The sequence below is a fragment of the Liolophura sinensis genome, chromosome 8, assembly GCF_032854445.1.
Source record: "Liolophura sinensis isolate JHLJ2023 chromosome 8, CUHK_Ljap_v2, whole genome shotgun sequence".
Lineage (NCBI taxonomy): Eukaryota > Metazoa > Mollusca > Polyplacophora > Chitonida > Chitonidae > Liolophura > Liolophura sinensis.
Genome location: NC_088302.1, coordinates 36,141,031 through 36,163,653, shown reverse-complemented (window position 1 = coordinate 36,163,653; position 22,623 = coordinate 36,141,031). Strand labels below are relative to the sequence as shown.

Genomic DNA, 22,623 nt, shown 5'->3' with positions numbered 1-22,623 from the left:
TTCCCCTGGGCTCTGTTCGCATTCCTCCCACCATAATGCTGCCCACAAATATACTTAAATTTACTTAAAATATACTTCAGGACAGAGTAAAACACCAATCAAATAAATAAATAAATAAGCAAATAACATTAATGTTAGTAGTTTGTCATTAACTATGTTTGCTAACAGCATTGCAGTGGTCAAGAGGTCAGACATAGTTCAAATATGTCGGTTTGTTCTCCAGTGAAACAGCACAGTTTCTCGTTTATGTCACAGGGCCCTGCAATAAAATGTCATCATCTTTCATCTTTCTTTTTTTCATCATATTGGACATGGTAGGGAATGTATGTGTCAGATATGCAAGATTTTTGTTTGACAATAGCCAGCTCTTCTGAGCTAGTCACTGAAAGCCTGCTACTTCCATGCTAGTAGTGAGCTGGTGGCTTGCCATTGAGTCTACAGTGTTGTTGGTATCACTAAATACACTGTGAAAGTGGCATGCTGGAAGCCTGCTGCCTGTATGCTGGTAGTGAGATGGTGGCTTGCCATTGAGCCATTACAGTGTTGATGGTATCACTAAATACACTGATTGTGAAAGTGGCACGCTGGAAGCCTGCTACCTGCATGCTAGTAGTGAGCTGGTGGCTTGCCATTGAGTCTCCAATGTTGTTGGTATCACTAAATACACTGTTTGTGAAAGTGGCATGCTGGGAGCCTGCTACCTGTATGCTAGTAGTGAGCTGGTGACTTGCCATTGAGTCTATAGTGCTGTTGGTATCCCTGAATACACTGTTTGTGAAAGTGGCATGCTGGAAGCCTGCTACCTGTATGCTAGTAGTGAGCTGGTTGCTTGCTATTGAGAGTAGTATGATTGGTACTCTGTATCAGTAATTTTTGTATATTTTCAGGATGGTCAAAAGGTGTGTAATAAGCTTGTGTGCCCAGAACTGCCCTGTGCCCACCCGTACACCCCAGAGGGCGACTGCTGCCCTGTCTGTGTTGGTGAGTTGTACAGCTGTATATACATGTATAGACAAAGATATAAACTAATGACCTATGGGTTCTTGGCAGTGCTTCTGTTTGATTGATCTTTTGCATATCACTCATGATTGATTGATTGATTGATTGATTGGTTAGTTTGTTTCATCAACCATAGTCATGTATTTGTAATCAACGGAAAATGATTCTATTATCATGCTCCTGAGCAAATGGAATTTGGACATTTTGAGCGGACATATTTGTCTTGAGTGAAATGTTATGATCGAAATATCTCAAAAACTGAGTTTTTTATGTTTTTTACTTTGGTTTTCATGTAATCCTTTGCCACCTGTTCAGGTTGTTACTATGGTGATGTCATATATCAGGATGGTGAGGAGTTTCAGCCTGATGCATGTGCCGTGTGCCGCTGTAACCAAGGTGATGTGGAATGTACAACAAAGACCTGCCCACCCACCACTTGTGAGAATCCCATCCAGCCTCCGGGACTATGCTGTCCTGTCTGTGATGCAGGTGTGTGGAAATGACAAATATGCTTGAAATATTTACTGTATGCATGTTTGCTGTAAGAAAATTTATTTTGACAGCTTTTGGCTGGCCTAAGACTACTTTAGCTTATGTCATACTCTAAGTTTCGACGTCTGCTTTCAGGAACAGGGAAAGCAATGTTCAACAAAATGTTAAGGGTGGTATAGTAAATAGTACTGAATGTTTTGAGCTCAGAGGCTGCACACATGCGGAGAACAATAACACGAGGGGGATATTCCATGGTTGATACGGTTTGTTCATATTAAATGCCGTTAATTACCAAATTCACGTTTTCAGTACTTTATGTATCGAGCTGAAGTTTTGCATTCATGTGTCTCCTACAGATGAGCTCTTTAATAGACTTCCTACCAAATCTAAGTTTGTGGTTGATGTACTGCTCAAAAATGCACTGTTGCATTTTGTATTAATGTTTTATGATTGAAAACTGGTTAAAAGAAGAAAACATCAACATACAATTTTGTGTTCTACACTGGAATATATATTGATATTTTCAGGGTCTCTTTATAATTTGTAGTAGAAGTTATTTGGGACAAAGGGAGATAATCAAAATTGACTCGTCTTTCTTCAGCCTGTAGTTATGAGGGCAGCATTTACCATCACTCAGAGCAGTTCATCCCCAGCTATGATCCCTGTCTGAACTGTTCTTGTACCAACTCTGTTGTCCGTTGCTTTGCCATCAAGTGTTTTCCACACCAAGTCACCTGCCGACGGCCTGTGAAGAAACCTGGAGAGTGTTGTGCGACAGAATGCCCCAGTAAGTGCACTTTTGTAGTTTTTACACTTATGTTTTTTTTGAAAGCAAAGAAAACAATAAAATAAAGTATTTATCAGTTGAAAAACCATTAAACACTATCCAGGAGAATGGTTTGATTTATTTTATTAGAATTTTTCTAACCGACTAAAATGCATTTAAAACGTATGGTGGCATGGTGGGACCCAGAGGGTATCAGTGACGTCACAGCAATATTTCTCTCTTGCAATGGTTCGTTCCAAGGTCCATTTGTTGAATACATTCGTAGCTCTAAATAAAGCAACATTTTGAATGATGAAATATAGCAGTCAAGTGTGTGTCAAGTGGCAAAAAGCTGAAGTGACATCACAGGTCCGAATATGGTCAGAAAAGGCGACAATGGAATCCAGAGTTTTTAATGCATTTTACTGGGTTGAAAAATATTCTGAAAAAATAAATTTAACTATTTTCCTGGATAATATTTAATAGTCTGACATACGCTTCATGCTGGCGTGTGTTTTGCTATTGAGGTCGTCTTCATGTAGACAAAACAATTACTATATATATCAGCATGACTGCTGTCTAATTTGCATACCCAATTTTTATAAAGATTCTTCTTTTATAATTATGAAATATGTGTGAGAAACTCAAACTGTTTTACTGTCACTCAGCACTTTTGGATTTGGGTTCTTGGTAGTACACCTCCCAGACATGAAGTCTTTAAGATGAACAGTATTGATGTCATTTAGAAAGTGGAATAAGTAACAGTATTATCGTTAATAGGGATTACACTTTCTGAATATAGCACAAATTTGGCTGAGACCACTGCGGGTTTCCAACCAGCGACCTCAGAGTCAGGCACCTAACCGCCAGCAATACATGTCAACCGTCTAGACCACTCGACCAACAGGCCTTCCACAAAAATGGAAGGTAGTTGACCGGTAGACTTTACAGCGAACATGCATTACCCCTCTGATGATCACAAACGACGTCACTCCCTTAGATGAATATATCAGATAGGTATAGATGTCATTTAGAAAGTGGAATAAGTAACAGTATTATCGTTAATAGGGAAATCGTTAATACACTAGAAAGTGTAATCCCTATTAACGATAATAGGGAATAAGTAACAGTATTATCGTTAATAGGGATTACACTTTCTAGTGTATTAACGATAATACTGTTACTTATTCCCTATTATCGTTAATAGGGATTACACTTTCTAGTGTATTAACGATAATACTGTTACTTATTCCCTATTATCGTTAATAGGGATTACACTTTCTAGTGTATTAACGATTTCCCTATTAACGATAATACTGTTACTTATTCCACTTTCTGAATGACATCTATACCTATCTGATATATTCATCTAAGGGAGTGACGTCGTTTGTGATCATCAGAGGGGTAATGCATGTTCGCTGTAAAGTCTACCGGTCAACTACCTTCCATTTTTGTGGAAGGCCTGTTGGTCGAGTGGTCTAGACAGTTGACATGTATTGCTGGCGGTTAGGTGCCTGACTCTGAGGTCGCTGGTTGGAAACTCGCAATGGTCTCAGCCAAATTTCAGCACTAGAATCTGTGCTATATTCAGAAAGTGTAATCCCTATTAATGATAATACTGTTATGAACAGTATTGTTAAGAAAATCGGACGGACTTGCAATATACATAAATACAGAGTTTCCTACTTTCATAGTTTCATTACAATTTTTTTAGAGAAAAAATTTTTTTAGAGAAAAAAAAATCAAAATAATACATACAATAATACTTCATACTTATATTTGGCTGTACGGTACTGAAGAATATCAGGGAGTATAACTCCCTGCAATATAGACTTATCTCCCTTGATCTGTTTTGTAACTTTGCTTTTACTCAGTTTTGTTATTTTCTTCCAATCAGAATGCACCCACAATGATCGTCAGTACGAGCATGGTGAAATCTGGACCCCAGACGAGACAGACTGTCAGATGTGTGAGTGTCGTGACGGGCTGGTGAGCTGTAAAGTACAGCAGGAGTGTGAACTGGAGTGTACTCATGGAGTGATTCTTACTGGGGAGTGCTGCTCTGCATGTACAGGTAAATACTTGGAACTAAGCAGGTATATTTGAGGAAGTCATCCATTTGGGTTGATTCCAAAAAAGCCATTTCTGACTTCACTGAAAATTTGAAGTACAATCTTAAATCTTATTTTGTGGGTTTAGAAATTCGAATTTTGTCCAGCACTATTGTTATCCCAAGACAAATGTATCCAAATTTCATCTTCCAGTACCAAAAAGTAAGCATTGTATAGAGTTTATAAACTTTGACCCATGTCAGAGACAGTCTTGTGGAGTCGGCCCCCCCAAAAGTTACCGTAACTGTATCTGTTACTAAGCTGTAATACATATAGATCAGAGAATAAAAAGTACTTACGGGAACCTGCATTTAGCATCTAACTGTCTTAAGCAGCCACTCTCTGCAATGACCGAACGATTTTCCATGTTAAATGACCTGTAAGATGACCTTTCCAATGCGACCAGCGGCCACTATATATTGTAACAAAGTCCAGTATCAAACTGCTCTATGCAGCCGAGATTTTCAAAAGTAATGATGATTGGACATTCCAAAATTTCAAGATGGTAGCCACAAACTTAGGCTTCTTTGATAGTTATTGAAAATTTGCAAGTCTTTGAGCTTAAGTCTGGTAGACTTTGCACTGGGGCATGTGTATAAGCTGGGTAGCATCATAAAGTCAGGGTCATATATCTTAGGTACCTGAGTTGTGGTTTACTCCAGGAACTTTGCTTTCCTGCACTCATTAACTTACAACTGGGCTGTTGTAAGTGTAAAACCCCTGAACATGACATTAAACTCTAAACAAATAAAAAACTAAACAACTTTAATATATACTCTAATTCTTCAACCTTTTCGCATGATTGCAAGGTGTTTATTCAAGCATATTCTGAAGGCAGTATTCATTGTAGACTGATAAAATTATACTTTTTTTGAAGCCCTGAAATTGACCAATCCAACCAATGTAGTTTGGTCTCCAAAATCTAATTATGAATGTGCAAAAATTGCAATGAAAGTTGCTCTTTCACAGATTTCAAAGGTTTAGTAATTAGGGTAGTCTTTTTTGTATTTATTGTATAGCATAAATTTGATATCATTGTCTGGTTATTCTTTGCCCAGACTGCCTGTATGATGGGCGTGTCATTCCCAACAGTCGCTACTTCTCACGAACTGGTGACAACTGTGAGCAGTGTGTGTGTCGCCATGGTAACATCCAATGTGAAGTTGTAGACATATGCCCTCGACTGTCCTGCACGAGAACAGAGGTTGTCTCTGGTACTTGCTGTCCCATATGTAAAGGTAAGATGTTGTTATCTCAGTCAGAGCTGTAGCACCTGGTGTAGTCTCTCTGTGGTCAGTAGGCCCTCCAGTAGTTGGTCTATCCTTAGCTTTGTGATTGGTTGGTCATGTTCCCTGCTTAGCTTCCACATTAACTCATCGTTAACTCACCTGGAACTCATTAGTCCTGTCACCAGAGCTGTCCTCAGTGTGTCAATGCTGTATGTGACAAAAAACCTTTACCATGAATTTGAATATATATCACCTCATTATGCAGGAATAGTAAAGACCATAACGTTGCAAGTTACACAATTGTGTCCACTAGGACAGCATCCAAACTTCACAAACCACCATTTTTGAATCATATGACTACATTAATTGCCAGGGTGGAAATTTAAGATCATCTTTTATCACAATAGTTGCTTATAGTTCTGTAAATTTATGTTTTTTTTAAATTACCCAGGAAGTTGTCAGTCGCCCTTTCAGTGGTATAACCTTGTTGGTTTCTATACAAGCATTTCATGAGTTTATCTTTTTGGGGAATGCGACCAACTCCAATTGAAAATTGAGGTTACCAAAATTTGGTATGTAACATTTGTGTTAATTGTGACCTTATGGTCTTTATTATTCATTAATGTCTTTGTTGTATGAACTCAGAATTACTGTAGAAAAAACAGAAACATGTTTTTTGTAACATACATCTCTGACATTGTTGAAGACAGCACCTGTGAAAAGAGTTCCAGGATAGTGATTGGAAGAGTACAGATCTGTATTTCTGAAAACTAAACTGGGAAGAATGAAACAGATCTTGCATCTAGCCTATCCTCTACCAAGAATGTAGATTTCATCATAATGAGCGTGATTCAACCAATTTTCTGTTTTTGCAGGCTGCCCACATGAGGGAAGATTTTTCCGCCACAATGCCATGGTTCCTGCTCCAAATGCCTGCACAGACTGCACATGTCAAGAAGGTGACTCACATGTTGTCTGCAAAAACAAGATGCTAACATAAATAAAGTAGATATGTAATAATTACATTATTTCATTTTTATTAAATTTCTGTCATGACAAGGAAATTTGCACTGAAATTTCGTGGGATCCACTCTGTGTATTGTGAGATTTCTCCCTGATGATACCATATTTGATATGTGGATTGCATTTAATTACGTGTATTTTGTGTAAAATGCTATGGTTAAGCGGAGCGGGATATAGCTCATTGGTGAGGAATGTGACTTCTGACTTCTGACTGCTGACACTCTTGAGGTGTGGGATCAATCCCAGCATTTGATAGGGAATTTCTACATTCCCTTACTTGCATTGTTTTTGGGATGCTCCTCAGACCTCAGTATTGTTCAAGTTTGTTCGTAACTAGTCCATTGTCATGGTGAAATTTTGTCTGTGACTTGCCAAAGGTCAGTGGTTCATTCTTGAGTATGACATTAAACAACAGATAAATAAATGTATAATACATGTACATATATTGACTTGCAGGCGAGGTGGTATGTACCCCAAAGCCCTGTCCCCTGATCTCCTGTAACAACCCTCAGGTGCTGGAGGGAGAATGCTGCCCTGTCTGCACCCACTGTGTCTACGACCAGCAAATGTATGATGAGGGACAGACCTTCATACCTGCAAGAAACCCCTGTTATCGCTGCACGTGCTCAGTGAGATATTAATTAAATGGATTTTTTTTTTTTTCTAGCAATGTTAATTTCTCTAAAGTCTTTATCTTCTTCATTTGGTATAATAAAACAAAAATAATACCTTCCCCCACAACCCGGGAAAATTGTTAGTTTTCACCCACATCTCATTTTTTTTGGACCATCATTAAAATTTTCTTTTGGATGATAGATTTCACTTAAACAGACAGTGCTGTGTGACTAAGAGTGACTTCTGCTGTTCACTATCACTTCAATCCCTGTGAGTGTCTGTGGTGACAAAAATAGGACCTTAGCCCGTTTGGCAAGCTTGTTATAAAAGATGACTGACTTGGAGCTCTCTCATTTGGCCCAGGTGAACAGAATGAGTCCTTCTAGTTGATATTTAAACATAACTGTCATTGACAAGCTTGATGCTGGCATACATGTAGCTCTGAAGTGCTTTTAATGCTTTCACTGCATTCGCTGGCAATGCTGTGAATGTAGTTAAGTGTTTAAAGATATTTTTAAGCATATAAAAACACTGTATACTGCTGCATTCCATGCGCTTTTGAATTTTAACTGATTTTTAGTTGTAACTTTTGTCAGAAACATCTGTTTCCTTTTCGTTGTGATTTTGGAGGTTACTATTCTCATTTTGAAAAGCCATAAATGTTTCCTGGTTGTAAGGTGTTCTTGCCAATATATGTCTGAAATATTGTCACTGTGTTAAACCCTAATCATTCATTCGTTCATTCAATTACAGAATGGCCATGTAGACTGTGGGGAGACAATCCAGTGTGACCCCCCTCGATGCACCCACCCTGCCCGAGTCGTGGGACAGTGCTGCCCCATCTGTGAACACTGTGACTTTGAGAGGCGACGCTTCAGGAACGGTCAGATGTTCTCACCTCCCAGTGGTGACCCATGTCAAGTCTGTACCTGCAAGGTAGAACCTTAAGTGTATGACCTAAAACCCTGCACAATTTTAACCAAGTTACTCATTTTTTCCTGATCCTGGGGTTTCTGTTAAACTTAATAAGGTGTTTTGAGGTTTATTTGTAAGATAATGTCCTGTTTCATCGTGTAATTATTGACTTGAGGCAAATGGAGTGTGCAGAATCTGGAATTGGTCTTAAAGATGTTTTTTAACAGTCCCTTCAAGCTTAGTTGTGAAAAGTTTTGGAATTTTGCCTGCTCCAGAAGCAGAAGAGCTATACATACAGTGGACAGAAGACTTATTCTAATAGAAGTGTACAATACCAGTTAGACTCAGGATTGGCATTGTTACCATACATTTCTCTGCTTTTTTTTTTTTTGTCTCATTTCTCAGTCAGGCTCCGTGATATGTGATAAAATTCGGTGCTCACCCGTGAACTGTGCTAACTCTTACATCCCAGCCGGGCACTGCTGTGAGACCTGTCCCCCATCCTGCCGCTTCCAGGGTCAGGAATACCCAGAGGGGGACAAGTTTGACCACCCTAATGACAGGTGTAGCAGCTGTAACTGTAAGGTGAGATCTTGAAGGTCTTTCAGCAGAAGACCCCTAGCTATCATGAGTGTAGTAGGCATGGCCTGGTATCATAATCCTGGGTTTCTGCAATAAATCATGATGAAAACCAAACAGTCTTCAAGACTTTTAAAACGTGTAAAGAAAGTTTAAAACGTGTAAAGAAAGTTTAAAACGTGTAAAGAAAGTTTAAATCTATTTAATTTACTGCCAAGTGGTTAAGATGTCTATCTTAGAATCACTGGGACACAAGTCACTGGTTTGAACTCAGCCTTGAACAAGGAATTTGTGTGGCCTTTGTCAGGCCTTTGTGACAGTAAGGGGTCAACAACGCCCTTGTGGCATGGGCATTCATTATACAGTGTATATCATTTGTCTTCTACCAGTGTTGTGTGTATATTGGGCATATACCGTTTGTCAGAAATTTGCTACAGGTTGATGGTTTACTGCAATGACTTTGGTTTCCGGTACCCATAAAACTCACATCTGTCGTACAAGTGAGAAATTCTTAATATGGCTTTCGAAAATTATCAGATAAACAAATTTAACGCTGCATAAATTTTTAATACAGTGTATTTACAAACGTTGACTTTATTAAATCTACGAAACGCTAAAGAATGGTAATTCTCTGTGAGTCACTGTTTTGTCAGTATGAATGTCCCCATGTTGTTGTTTGTTACTGTGACAGAGTGGGGTGGTGATCTGTCAGCCTAAGCCCTGTGAACACCTGACATGTACCCACCCAGCACGGGCCCTGGGGGAGTGTTGCCCTTCCTGTAACCTCTGCGCACACGATCGCCGTCTGTTCCGTAATGGACACACTTTCCGTCATCCTAAGGACAAGTGCCAGGAATGCCTGTGTCGGGTAGGCTTATGGGCAAGAATTTTTAGCTGTAGTTCTGATGATAATTTTTATTAATGCAAAAAAAGGTCATCAAAAATATGTTGCCTTCAAATTGTTTATTATCCTACACTCCTGCAAAAAAGAATATTTTGGATCTGTTCATGTTTGTGACTTAGGTGCAATAATTCCCCTATATAATATGCAAGTTTTGTGAGATTTTGTGTTCATATTCACTTTAACAGATCATCAGATCAAGTCAGAAAAGCAGCCCAGTCTCTGCCTAAGTTTTGCATATTTGATAAATTCCTTGATTTTGATTGATTCTGCACATTTAGCCAAAGAAAGAATTGTGTGATTTAACTTATTTCTGTTTAACTTGGGTTTTAGGTTGCATTTAGCAATACAAGTTATTAAAAGCTGTCCATAAAGTACAGCCCTATTCCACTTTTCCTCTGTTTTTGCCGACATACTTTATTGTTTGTCCTGAAAGACAAAGAGTCTGTGACCCTTGGCATATTCAAACCTATCTCCTAATCTTAGCTGCGGTTTTGTGTCTGGAGGTTGCTACAAGCATATGGAGGTTCCACCACTTGGCTCTACCTGGCTTCACCCATTCATAAGACTAATTGCTGTGATATCTGTGCATTAAAACGTTCTCGGGCTTCTTCTATCTGTAGGATGGATCAGTGAACTGTCAGCCACGACCTTGTTCCCCTGCACCATGCCCAGAACCCCTTAGTCTGCCAGGAGAGTGCTGCCCTATCTGTCCACCTGAAACATGCGAATTTCAAGGTCAGCAATTCCAGCAGGGCCAAAGGTCAGCAACCTGTCTGTGCAAGAAAAAGCTTTATAGTTTTAAAGATGTAAAGTGTGATTTGGATGATTCTCTACATTATGTTCTTGAAAAGCCGAAGTTCAGTCATGCTTAAAATGTTGAACCTGGCAGTTTTTGTACTCGGTGCAGGAGCCATGTTGAATACAACAGGGATTCAGTCAAACATTAGGAACCTCAAATTAGATGAATCATACTGATAAAAACTCATGGCTGTTTTTTTTTTCAGAACATTAAAAAACAAATGGGAGACATAACTGGTCTATCAAACAGTTGGCCTCTACCAAACCAATTTTTGACGAGGTCTCTTCACAACTCTGCTCTTCTGTTATCCATCTGGCAGTATTTTATTATGTATTTATTTGATTGGTGTTTTACGCTGTGCTTGTGTTGTACTCAAGAATATTTTACTTTTATGTCGGCAACCAGCATTATGGTGGGAGGAAACCGGGCCCCCTGGCAGTCTTACTAACAAACATCATGCTAGTGAAATGGTCTTGAAAACACCAATGAACTGTAAATAAATCTGTTGGAAAACTGCAAACATTTACATCAAGCAGTTCATTCATTGAAAATGTTTTATTTGAAATTATTTACAAAACTGACTCATGAAATGTGGACTTGAAAGTCAGCCTTCTAATGAGGACAGAAATCATTAGGTTGTCAGAAGAAAAGTTTTAACTGTCTATATGTATATTCACTGTGATTTCAGATTTCCCAGTCAAAGAGACCCTTGTGAGGAATGTGTTTGTGATCGAGGCAGAATCTCCTGTCAGAGGATGCAGTGTGCTACTGTGACATGTTCACACCCATTGAATGGAGACTGTTGCCCGTCTTGTGACGGTAAAATGATCAAAACATTTTGATGATTAAGTGCAGTCAGTTTTTGTTTGGGATGGGGTGTGGGGGAGGGGGAGGTCTGTGTTGGAAAATAATGTTACTGCCATGGTATGTGCATATGGCAATCACTCCACTACCATTCCACAGGCACACTGCTAGCAGGCTAATGCTGTGCTCCTGAACACTGACAGTCATTGAAAAAAGAGTCGTGAAATGTTATAAAAACATTCATGAATTTTAAGAAAATGCAAAAGTCATAGATGTGAATGTTTTTCCTTTCTTTATTATTTCAGCCTGATGGGGAAACATCTGAGATACAGTACATATAAATCATTTAATGAAGTAGTATTGGCCTTCAGAATTTGTCATTTTGTAAGGTAAAAGTCACAAATTCTTGTCAGATTTGGTCATGTAAAGTTAAGAATTTTTGTTTCAATATGTCTGTGGCATCCCCTTGAAAAGAGTTTAGCCTGGGTCAAACTACTACATATATTTAAGCAAATCTGGTATTGTGCTGATCAAACACACTAATTACCGATACAAATCTTAAATCTTATCTTAGGCTGCACGTTCTTTGGTCGCCCTCTGCCTAGTGGCCAGACGATGCGTAACCCGTACTCCAGATGTGAGGACTGCACTTGCCGCGGGGGTAATGTGACTTGCTTGGAGCGCCCCTGTGCCCCCGTGTCCTGCCAGCACCCGGCACCACTGGACTGCTGCCCATCCTGTAGGCAGTGCCTGTATCTTGGAAGACAATACCGTAATGGGCAAAGGTTCCCTGATGCCACAGAGCCTTGCAGTGAGTGTGTATGCCATAATGGCACTGTTACATGTGCAGCCGTCACCTGCGGTGCAAATCTGCCCTGCCAGAACCCAGCACAAGGTAAGTGCTGTCTGGAGTGCAACGACTGCAGCTTCTTCGACAAGCGCTATCGCAATGGACTTGCATTTGACGAACCAACCAATGATTGCAAAGTTTGCTTGTGTCGAGATGGGAACGTGGACTGCCGTGACAAGACATGTCCTCCGGTGCAGTGCCGTTACCCAGTGCAGGGGAAGTGCTGCCCTGAATGCACTGGTTGTCTGTATGATGGGGTACAGCATCAGGAAGGGGCGATGTTCCCTGATGCTGCGGACACCTGTAACAAATGTGTGTGTCAGCGAGGAGATGTGGTGTGTCGCCCCAGACAGTGCCCCAATGCCCTGTGCAGCCACCCTGTAAAAAATGGATGCTGCGATGAGTGCTCCGGCTGCAGCTATCTCCAGGTACAATATGACAATTCCCAAACATTTGAGGATCCACGTAACCCGTGCCACACTTGTCAATGTGTGCGAGGGAATGTCCGCTGTCAAGTGAGGCCCTGCCCCGACGCCCCTTGTCAGCACCCTGCCCAGGGGCGCTGTTGCCCCGAGTGCGGGAACTGTCTACACAGGGGTAGAGAGTACCTGGATCAGCAGATCATTCAGGATGACCGAGACCCTTGTAAGTATTGTCAGTGTCACCAGGGCAATGTGGAGTGCCAACCCAAGATGTGCACCCAACCTGCTTGTAGTCATCCCATCCAGGGGTTGTGCTGTCCAGAGTGTGACGGGTGTTTCTATAACCAGGCAGAATACCGTAATCAACAGTCATTCGCTGATCAGACAGATCCGTGTAAGGTGTGTCAGTGCAGGAACGGAGATGTTGTGTGTCGTCAGCGACAGTGCAGGCGAGTTGTGTGTCGTCATCCAGTCCAGGGCCAGTGCTGTCGAGAATGTGAAGACTGCTTGTACGAAGATGTCAGACGAAGGAACAACGAGGTTTTCCAGGATCTGAAAGACGAGTGCAACATCTGTCAGTGTGCGCGAGGCAACGTGGTTTGCAGAAAGCGAGCTTGTCCAGCGGTGACATGTCAACATCCTGTGCAGGGTCAGTGCTGTGCTGAGTGTGAACAGTGCCTCTTTGAGGGAACGCAGTACGAGAACGGTAAGGGGTTTAGCGAAAGCGGAGGGGGTGGGGTAGGATGCCGGGATTGTCACTGCTCCCGGGGCACCATGACATGCCGTAGCCCACAGTGTCCACCGGTGACCTGCCGCCACCCTGTCCAGGGTGCCTGTTGCCAGGAGTGTGATGCCTGCCGCTACAACGGACAGGTTTACGACAACGGCCAGCGGTTTGAGGACCCTGCAGACCAGTGCAGGGAGTGTGACTGTGCGGATGGAACTGTTCAGTGCCAGGACAAACCCTGCCCCGTCATGACCTGCCGACACCCTGTGAAGATCGAATGCTGTCACGAATGCAGTGACTGTCTCTACGAGAACCGAACGATTCGCAGTGGTACAGAATTCCCGGACACATCGGACCCGTGCCGTCTTTGCGTATGCCTGCGTGGCACAGTGACCTGTAGACGGAAAGAGTGCCCTGTGACGTATTGCACCCACCCTGTTCAGGGGCCGTGCTGTCTACAGTGCAGTGGTCAGTGTCTGTACCAGGGACAGGTCATGGACAGTGGCCAATCTCTGGAGAAAGACTGTCAAAAGTGCTTGTGTGTAAAAGGAAATGTCCAGTGCGAGCAGACCTACTGCCCTATGCTATCCTGTCTGCACCCGGTCAGTCTGCCTGACAAGTGTTGCCCTGAATGCAGCCACTGCTTCTACAATGGCCGGCGGTATATCAACGGTCAGACCTTTAGCGATGTCAGGAACCAGTGTAAGGAATGCAACTGTCAGGTAAGACAGTATCATTGTGCTGAACATAGATAGCATCATTACTGTGGCTTGGTATCTTTTATAGAAACTCTTGCTCATACATGATAATTTCTGTTTTGCATTATATGGTATTTGTTAGATTGGAAGTAAAATTTTATTAAATGATAAGAATGGTTATAGAAATGCATGTAGCTGGTGACGGTTTTCCAGTTGGTAATAACTTGAAATTATTGTTTTTCTTTGCCTTTAACAAGTTTTCAGGGATAAACACTCCTTGTCTCCCACACAAGAAGATGAATTTATATGAAATAAAAAATTTGAATTATTCTTATTAGCATTTTTTTTTCTTTTTTTTTTTTTCTTTTTTTTTTTCTTTTTTTTTTTTTTCTTTTTTTTTTTTTCGTATTTCCATATCTGGTTGCTGCCCCCCAGGATGGCACAGTGACCTGCTCCAAGAGGCCCTGCTCCCCAGTCTCCTGCCAGCACCCGGTGATGGGGCAGTGCTGCCCTCAGTGTGGGGCAGACTGCCTGTTTGAGGGGAGGAGGGTGCCCCAGGGGTCCAGTTTCCCCAGTGCAGAGGACAAGTGCCAAACTTGTACATGTAGGGTCAGTATTTATGATGTCCACCTCTGTCTCCTATAGAATTACATTGGAAGAGCACTCGATTAACCCTAGTGTCTTGATTTGGTTCCACAAAGCAGTTGTAAAATCGTGTATCTACGTCTGTTGTAACTATCATGCTGAGACAGGCTGGAGATATTGCCATGGTACTTCCAGTCAACTTTGATCTCTTTGTGAAATGGAGCCATTGACCAGAATAAGGTTCTGTCCCTGTGTATTGGGAACATACATCCGAACTTGGAGTGACAATTGTATGGAAATTATCTTCAGAGTGTGGTCAGTTGAATAAACTTTATTCTTGTATCTGTTGTCATTTTTTTGTTCGTCTTTGGTCTGGAACTGTATTAAACACAATAAAGAATACACAGTCCCATTTCATTCCTGCAGTATATATTTGATCTCCTATCACTTTCAAGTTATTTCTCTTCGTTCGTCAGGGAGGGTCAGTTGTGTGTGAGGCAAAGCGCTGTGAGCAAGCCAGGTGTCGCCACCCCTCTCAGGACGAGTGTGGGTGTGGTCATTGTGACAACTGCGTCTTCCTCGGGATATCAGTGGACAATGGTCAGCAGTTCAACCACCCGTCCGACGTTTGTCAGACGTGTAATTGTCAGGTATAAAATCTAAGATTTTATGAGCGCCCCACCTATGCATTTTCAATCATTTTTTGCATGTATCACAGGATTAATTTTTCCCAAAATTAAATCCCAGAAAGTACTTAAACTTAAGCTTCTGCAAAAAAGTCTCTTTTGGGATATGTCCTTAAAAATACTTTTGTGTTAAATATCATATTATATTCAAAATGGTTTGATTCAAAAAATGCCAATATAGTATTAATTAGTCTCGACATGAAGATTTGTACTTTAACTAATTGTGTTTTTTAATGTAAGATGTCAGGCCCTTGAAAGTCTGTGAAAATCAGTTTTCTTTCAGAGCATTATACTGTCTGATCTGATAACAGTACACTCTTCAAATGGACTTTTTCTTAGCACACGTCTTTCTTCATTCTAATTAAAGCCATACACTTTGGTTTATAGTACCTTTTTTTGTATCCTTTAAGGTGAGCTTACAAGAAGTTCTTTATACATCACATAGTTTTTCAGCATTACGTTGAAATTCTAATGCAGTCACATGCAGGAAAGTTTACCATTGTAGACTTGCCAAATGCCGATAATCCACAGATGAAAATGTTGTTGAGTACAGTGTTAAACACCAAAAAAATAAATAGATACATAAATATAATTTCTTTGAAATTTAGGAATGGATCATTGCTGTTCAGCATATGATGTTGGCAATGTTGGGATATTCTGATGATTTTCCCTTCCATTACCCCCGCAGGCTGGTAATGTTAGATGTGAGACTGTCGCCTGTCAGCAGACATGTACCCATCCTGCCTCCACTGACCACTGCTGTCCAGTCTGTGACCGCTGTTTCTACGAGGGTCAAACCTATGAGGATGACCAACAGTTTGTTTCACAAGAAGATCCATGTCTGTCCTGTTCTTGTAAGGTAAATGACCAATGCCATTCAGAATGGCAGTAATATCAGAAAGCTGTCATATGGGGTCAGTTGTTATCTCAAGTTTTTGGGCTGTTACCCCCTAGGAATATGTGACAAATGACCTAAATTTTCAACCCAAAGAGTTCATATTCTTAAACAAATTAATGTCATAATATATTACTTTTGGCATATTCATCTCCAAACAAATCCCAGAACACCTTTCTTAAGATAAACAGAACACTTAAAATGAGGCAGAATGTGCAATTTAGTCATGGGCAAAACTTAAGATCATTTATTGTAATACAGACCAAGGAAACGCTTCTCTCAGGGTACCCCAGTACTGAGCTACTAGTCTGCCAGTGCTTTATTTGTGAAGTGCAGCTGGTCTGGTTGTGCAGTGTTAATGTTTCCATAATGGGATTTTCCTGGACCTAACACTATCATTTCAAACATTTGATGTTTTGAACAAAAAAATATGTAAAAGTAGTTTTAGGCAGAACAGTGTTCTCTTACATGCAGATTATTTAAATAATAACATTTCTTTTGTATTTAAATCAGTGAAAAGCAGCATAGTTAAATTCTCTTTTTTTGTTAAATGTTGCTCACATTTTCTCCAGAGTGGCAGTGTGACTTGTCAGAGGAAAGTCTGTTTAGAGCCCCGCTGTGCTAGCCCTGTGAGGAGATCGGGAGAATGCTGCTTTGAATGCCCAGGTATGTGTGGTACAGAAAAAAAAATGATCTGAATTGGCACGTGCTCAGAACTGTTCATTTTCTCAAGTAACTTGTAACAAAAACCATCTGTTTGTATTTCTTTTGTTATATTTTCTGCCTGTTTACCTTTCTGCCTGTGTTACCTTCATCATCTGCCAGTGTAAGCAAGGAGTGAAGTTAACAAATTTTTACAATTCCAACTAATCATTCATCGTTTTTGTACATTTTCACACTTAAAACATGAACAAAGTATTGTTGAGTCATACACATCTTTAACACTGATCTACAGCGTGGATAAATGACTCATTAATAAATTAGTTAATAAATTCATGAAATAATAAACAAACAACGGCTGAACCAGTAAGATTTGAATTTGTATACACAACTAACTCGTCAATGCCTTGGCTCCTTTAAGTTACTGGGGCAGGTTTAACGAAGAGCAGTAAGAGGATGAAGAGTCACTTGTCTACCCAGAAACTCGGTTTGCCTCAACATTATGTTTTCATGTCTAACTCAACAATACTTTATTAGGCACCTCCATCGCCGAGGAGGCTAGCATGCCAGCGCGGAGCATTGATCCCGGAGCCTCTCACCAATGCAGTCGCTGTGAGTTCATGTCCAGCTCATGCTGGCTTCCTTTCCAGCCATACGTGGGAAGATCTGACAGCAAACTGCAGATGGTTGCAGGTTTTGCCCTGGCTCTACCCAGTTTCCTCCCACCATAATGCTGGCCGCCGCTGTGTAAATGAAATATTCTTGAGTACGGCGTAAAACACCAATCCAGTAAATCAAATAAACAAACGATACTTCGGTGTTTTTTTCAGTGTGTAAGTTTTACGACAAGCAGTATGAGGATGGAGAGTCGTTTGTCCACCCAGAAGATCAGTGTAAGAGGTGTACCTGCTCTGTAAGTATAACATCCTCAGATCGATTGATGCAATACTGAAGAAATCAGAATGCTGTCCATTCTGAATCATTTACCAAATTCTAACAACAGTGGACTTTACTATCTGGGGAATGTACTCTAGGGTATATTTAAATCTTCAAATTATGGTAAAATTGTGGCAGCATTATACTCGACAAGGATTTCCTACTATATTCAAGATTTCCACAATGGTCCACTCAAGTAATAATGTATGTTCACCTCATCGAAGAAAGTTAAAACTTAAAGAGGTAAAACACTGAAAACAGTTAGAAAGCAATGATAAGCAAAGTTTCACTGAATCCCTTTTCTCATAACCCTTTTTTTCCTTCCAAAAAAAAATGGCAAGCTGGCACAATATTGCATTTCATTTTGTTGTTTTACACCTTGCTTGATATCTCATAATCAATGCGCCCACTCAGAACTTTTATGTCCCGGTTCTCTCCTAGGGCGGTAGAGTGAGTTGTGCGCTAGCACAGTGTGTTGCAGACTGCTCCCACCCAGCCCCAGGGCAATGCTGCCCTTCCTGTGATGAGTGTTACTTTGAGGGTCAACTTCTGGGTAATGGACAGACATTCAGACCACACCCCTGCAAAACATGCTTCTGCACTGTGAGTATGAACAAATAAGGGTGCGTGACAGAAAATACTTGATGGAACTATTCAACTCCTGAATGATCAGAAATGACAAAGGAACGTCTTTCTGTCATACCAGATGCCTATATTACTAATTACTGAACATATAGGAATCTTGCGCACCTGGTTTATCAGATTTGTCCATGTTTTCTATACTTTGTGCAATAGACCTAGTAATCAAAGAGACCTGTTAATTGTGATCCCCTGCCGTATGTGAGAAGGTCTGCCAGTAACCTGTGAATGGCCCAGGGCTTCCCCGTGGCTCTGTCCGGTTACCTCTCACACCAATCAAATAAATAAATACAGTAAATAAACCCATGCAGCTGTACACCTACATACAAAGTTGACACTGTTTTGTTTGTAGAATGGAGACGTTGTGTGTGAGGACAAACAGTGCCCTAAACTGGACTGTCTGAAGACAGTGACTGAGCCTGGGGAGTGTTGTCCTAAATGTTCAGGTAAGGACAAACAAGTGCAAGGTATTGTGAGACACAGGTGTGAAAGTGTTCACAGGCTGTGTATATAAACGTGTGTTCACAGGTTGTATGTATGAAGGTGTGTTCACAGGTTGTATGTATGAATGTGTGTTTACATACTGTATACGTGAAGGTTTGTTCACAGGTTGTACGTATGAAAGTGTGTTCACAGGTTGTTTGTATGAAAGTGTGTTCACAGGTTGTATGTATGGAGGCGTGTTAACAGGTTGTATGTATGAAAGTGTGTTCACAGGTTGTTTGTGTGAAAGTGTGTTCACAGATTGCGTGTATGAAGGTGTGTACACAGGCTGTATGTTTGAAGGTGTGTTCACAGATTGTTTGCGTGACAGTGTGTTCACAGGTTGTATGTATGAAGGTGTGTTCACAGATTGTTTGCATGAAAGTGTGTTCACAGGTTGTATGTATGAAGGTGTGTTCACAGATTGTTTGTATGAAAGTGTGTTCACAGTTTGTATGTATGAAGGTGTGTTCACAGATTGTTTGCATGAAGGTGTGTTCACAGGTTGTATGTATGAATGTGTGTTTACATACTGTATACGTGAAGGTTTGTTCACAGGTTGTACGTATGAAAGTGTGTTCACAGGTTGTTTGTATGAAAGTGTGTTCACAGGTTGCATGTATGGAGGCGTGTTAACAGGTTGTATGTATGAAAGTGTGTTCACAGGTTGTTTGTGTGAAAGTGTGTTCACAGATTGTGTGTATGAAGGTGTGTACACAGGCTGTATGTTTGAAGGTGTGTTCACAGATTGTTTGCGTGACAGTGTGTTCACAGGTTGTATGTATGAAGGTGTGTTCACAGGTTGTATGTATGAATGTGTGTTTACATACTGTATACGTGAAGGTTTGTTCACAGGTTGTACGTATGAAAGTGTGTTCACAGGTTGTTTGTATGAAAGTGTGTTCACAGGTTGTATGTATGGAGGCGTGTTAACAGGTTGTATGTATGAAAGTGTGTTCACAGGTTGTTTGTGTGAAAGTGTGTTCACAGATTGCGTGTATGAAGGTGTGTACACTGGCTGTATGTTTGAAGGTGTGTTCACAGATTGTTTGCGTGACAGTGTGTTCACAGGTTGTATGTATGAAGGTGTGTTCACAGATTGTTTGCATGAAAGTGTGTTCACAGGTTGTATGTATGAAGGTGTGTTCACAGATTGTTTGTATGAAAGTGTGTTCACAGTTTGTATGTATGAAGGTGTGTTCACAGATTGTTTGCATGAAGGTGTGTTCACAGGTTGTATGTATGAATGTGTGTTTACATACTGTATACGTGAAGGTTTGTTCACAGGTTGTACGTATGAAAGTGTGTTCACAGGTTGTTTGTATGAAAGTGTGTTCACAGGTTGCATGTATGGAGGCGTGTTAACAGGTTGTATGTATGAAAGTGTGTTCACAGGTTGTTTGTGTGAAAGTGTGTTCACAGATTGTGTGTATAAAGGTGTGTACACAGGCTGTATGTTTGAAGGTGTGTTCACAGATTGTTTGCGTGACAGTGTGTTCACAGGTTGTATGTATGAAGGTGTGTTCACAGATTGTTTGCATGAAAGTGTGTTCACAGGTTGTATGTATGAAGGTGTGTTCACAGATTGTTTGCATGAAAGTGTGTTCACAGTTTGTATGTATGAAGGTGTGTTCACAGATTGTTTGCATGAAAGTGTGTTCACAACTTGTATGTATGAAGATGTGTTCACAGATTGTTTGCGTGAAAGTGTATTCACAGGTTGTATGTATGAAGGTGTGTTCACAGGTTGATTTTGTGAGATATTCATTGTTTTTGCAGTTTGTATGTACACATATGAAGATGCTGCCTGTGTTCCCAGGCTGTATGAGGGTGTTCACTATGTATAATCACATACTGTATGTTTAAAGAAGTTATGTACAAAGGCGTTCAACATTTTACCAGGTTGTATGTATGAATATATGCTCTGTGTTCACAGGTTGTATGTATGAAGGTGTTTTCTGTGTTCGCAGATTGTAAATGTGAAGGTGTCCTTTGTATTCATAGGTTTTGTATATATGTATGAAAGTGTTCTTTATGTTTGCAGGTTGTGTGTATGAAGGTGCTGTCTGTGTTCCTGGTTGTATGTATGAAGGTGTTCTGTCTGTGTTCACAGGTTGTATGTATGAAAATGGTCAACATTTTCATCAGGTCATATGTATGAATATGTACTCTGTGTATGTATGTATGGTGCTCTCTTGTGTTCCCAGGCTGTATGTATGGTGCTCTCTTGTGTTCCCAGGTTGTATGTATTAACGCATTCTCTGTGTTCACAGGTTGTATGTATGAAGGTGTTCCCAGGTTGTACATATGAACGCATTCTCTGTGTTCACAGGTTGTATGTATGAAGGTGTTCATTATGAGGAATCCTCTAACTGGATCCTGCAGGACAACCCCTGCGTCTCATGCATGTGCAGCACTGGGGTGATTACCTGTGATGAGTTGAGCTGCCTTACCATGTGTGAGAACCCTATCAAAATGCCTGGCCAGTGCTGCCCTGTCTGCCCCAGTAAGTACATGTTGTATTCCAACTCTTCTCGCTTACTGGGTTATAAATGATGAAACCAGTATGACTTTCCTTATCAGTGGTGAATTGCAGACAGAAACGCTTGTGGTTTTGACTTCTTTTTACAAGTTTGTTGTGCTTTTTTTTTTTTTTTTTTCGCCCAGCTCATATTTCCAAGATATGATATTCTAGCCCAGATCAAAAGCCACTGTTTTTTGTATCTAATAAACTGTTCAAGAAGGTGATTAGCTCTTGAGCCCAAAACTAAAGGCTGTGTATTCAGATCCATCTCCCACTATCTCTGGTTTCCTCCACCCGACAACTTTACCACCATCTTGTATAAAGTGAAATATTCTTCACTAAAGAATAAATTCCCAGTCAAATAAATTCGGAATGGAAGTTTTCATATTTGGAAAATAATTTTGATTATTATACATTGTCAGTGGTATACAAATACTTAAAGAAGGAACAAAGAATGTGTCACAACAATATGGATGTGATATTGGCATTCTAGTTTAAAGTTATAACCATTCATTCATATGTACATGTATACTGCATGGTGTTTCAGCATGCAAATACAATGGAGCCTCTTACGAAGATGGAGACGAATTCAACCCTAATGGAGACCCTTGTGACATTTGTAAATGCATGGTAAAGTATTCCTTCCAGTGGTTGTATTCTTTTATTTAATCTTTCTGTAATATTTGAGAACATTCATGAGAAACTCTTACGTCTCTTGAATACCTCAAATGTACATGTACAGTGGCAAGTGGTATGAAAACTAATATAGTTCACCTGTCAGATGTGAGTGCGTGCAAGCCTTGAGTGTCACTATGATTAAAATACATTTACATCATTTTGATTGCCTCATATGCTGTTTAAGGGTTTAATACTGTCGTAGCAGTGTTCGTTGTGTAACCCAATGAAACCGCTGAAACTTGTTTCGTACTGAGTACTAAAGTACTGTTGTGGTATCGAATAACACAACAAACACCAAGACGAAGATGTTAAATTCTATTGCAATAAATGTAGCGGCATATTTCATGCTACCATTGTTTTTCATTTCCTCCACAGAGGTCTTGCTTTTTAAACCAATCAACAAGCTTAGGGCAGCGTAGTGACCCACAGGCCTCTCACCAATGCGGTCGCTGTGAGTTCAAGACCAGCTCATGCTGGCTTCCTCTCCGGCCGTACGTGGGAAGGTCTGCCAGCAACCTGCGGATGGTCGTGGGTTTCCGCCGGGCTCTGCCCGGTTTCCACCCACCATAATGCTGGCCGCCGTCGTATAAGTGAAATATTCTTG

General features: G+C 40.6%; 1 protein-coding gene across 1 annotated transcript in view; it reads left to right on the top strand.

Annotated features, from left to right (window-relative positions):
* The window catches only part of LOC135473474 (uncharacterized), a 63,362-nt gene that overhangs the window by 30,973 nt on the left and 9,766 nt on the right, over positions 1 to 22,623 (top strand). The window contains exons 23-39 of the mRNA XM_064753325.1: positions 888 to 981; positions 1,315 to 1,488; positions 2,093 to 2,278; positions 4,155 to 4,331; positions 5,427 to 5,606; positions 6,473 to 6,556; positions 7,077 to 7,249; positions 7,989 to 8,171; positions 8,556 to 8,735; positions 9,421 to 9,597; positions 10,254 to 10,393; positions 11,121 to 11,251; positions 11,811 to 13,957; positions 14,369 to 14,542; positions 18,687 to 18,780; positions 21,150 to 21,323; positions 21,889 to 21,971. Of these exons, the coding sequence (XP_064609395.1) occupies positions 888 to 981; positions 1,315 to 1,488; positions 2,093 to 2,278; positions 4,155 to 4,331; positions 5,427 to 5,606; positions 6,473 to 6,556; positions 7,077 to 7,249; positions 7,989 to 8,171; positions 8,556 to 8,735; positions 9,421 to 9,597; positions 10,254 to 10,393; positions 11,121 to 11,251; positions 11,811 to 13,957; positions 14,369 to 14,542; positions 18,687 to 18,780; positions 21,150 to 21,323; positions 21,889 to 21,971 (4,551 nt within the window). The remainder of the gene's footprint in view (positions 1 to 887; positions 982 to 1,314; positions 1,489 to 2,092; positions 2,279 to 4,154; positions 4,332 to 5,426; positions 5,607 to 6,472; positions 6,557 to 7,076; positions 7,250 to 7,988; positions 8,172 to 8,555; positions 8,736 to 9,420; positions 9,598 to 10,253; positions 10,394 to 11,120; positions 11,252 to 11,810; positions 13,958 to 14,368; positions 14,543 to 18,686; positions 18,781 to 21,149; positions 21,324 to 21,888; positions 21,972 to 22,623) is intronic.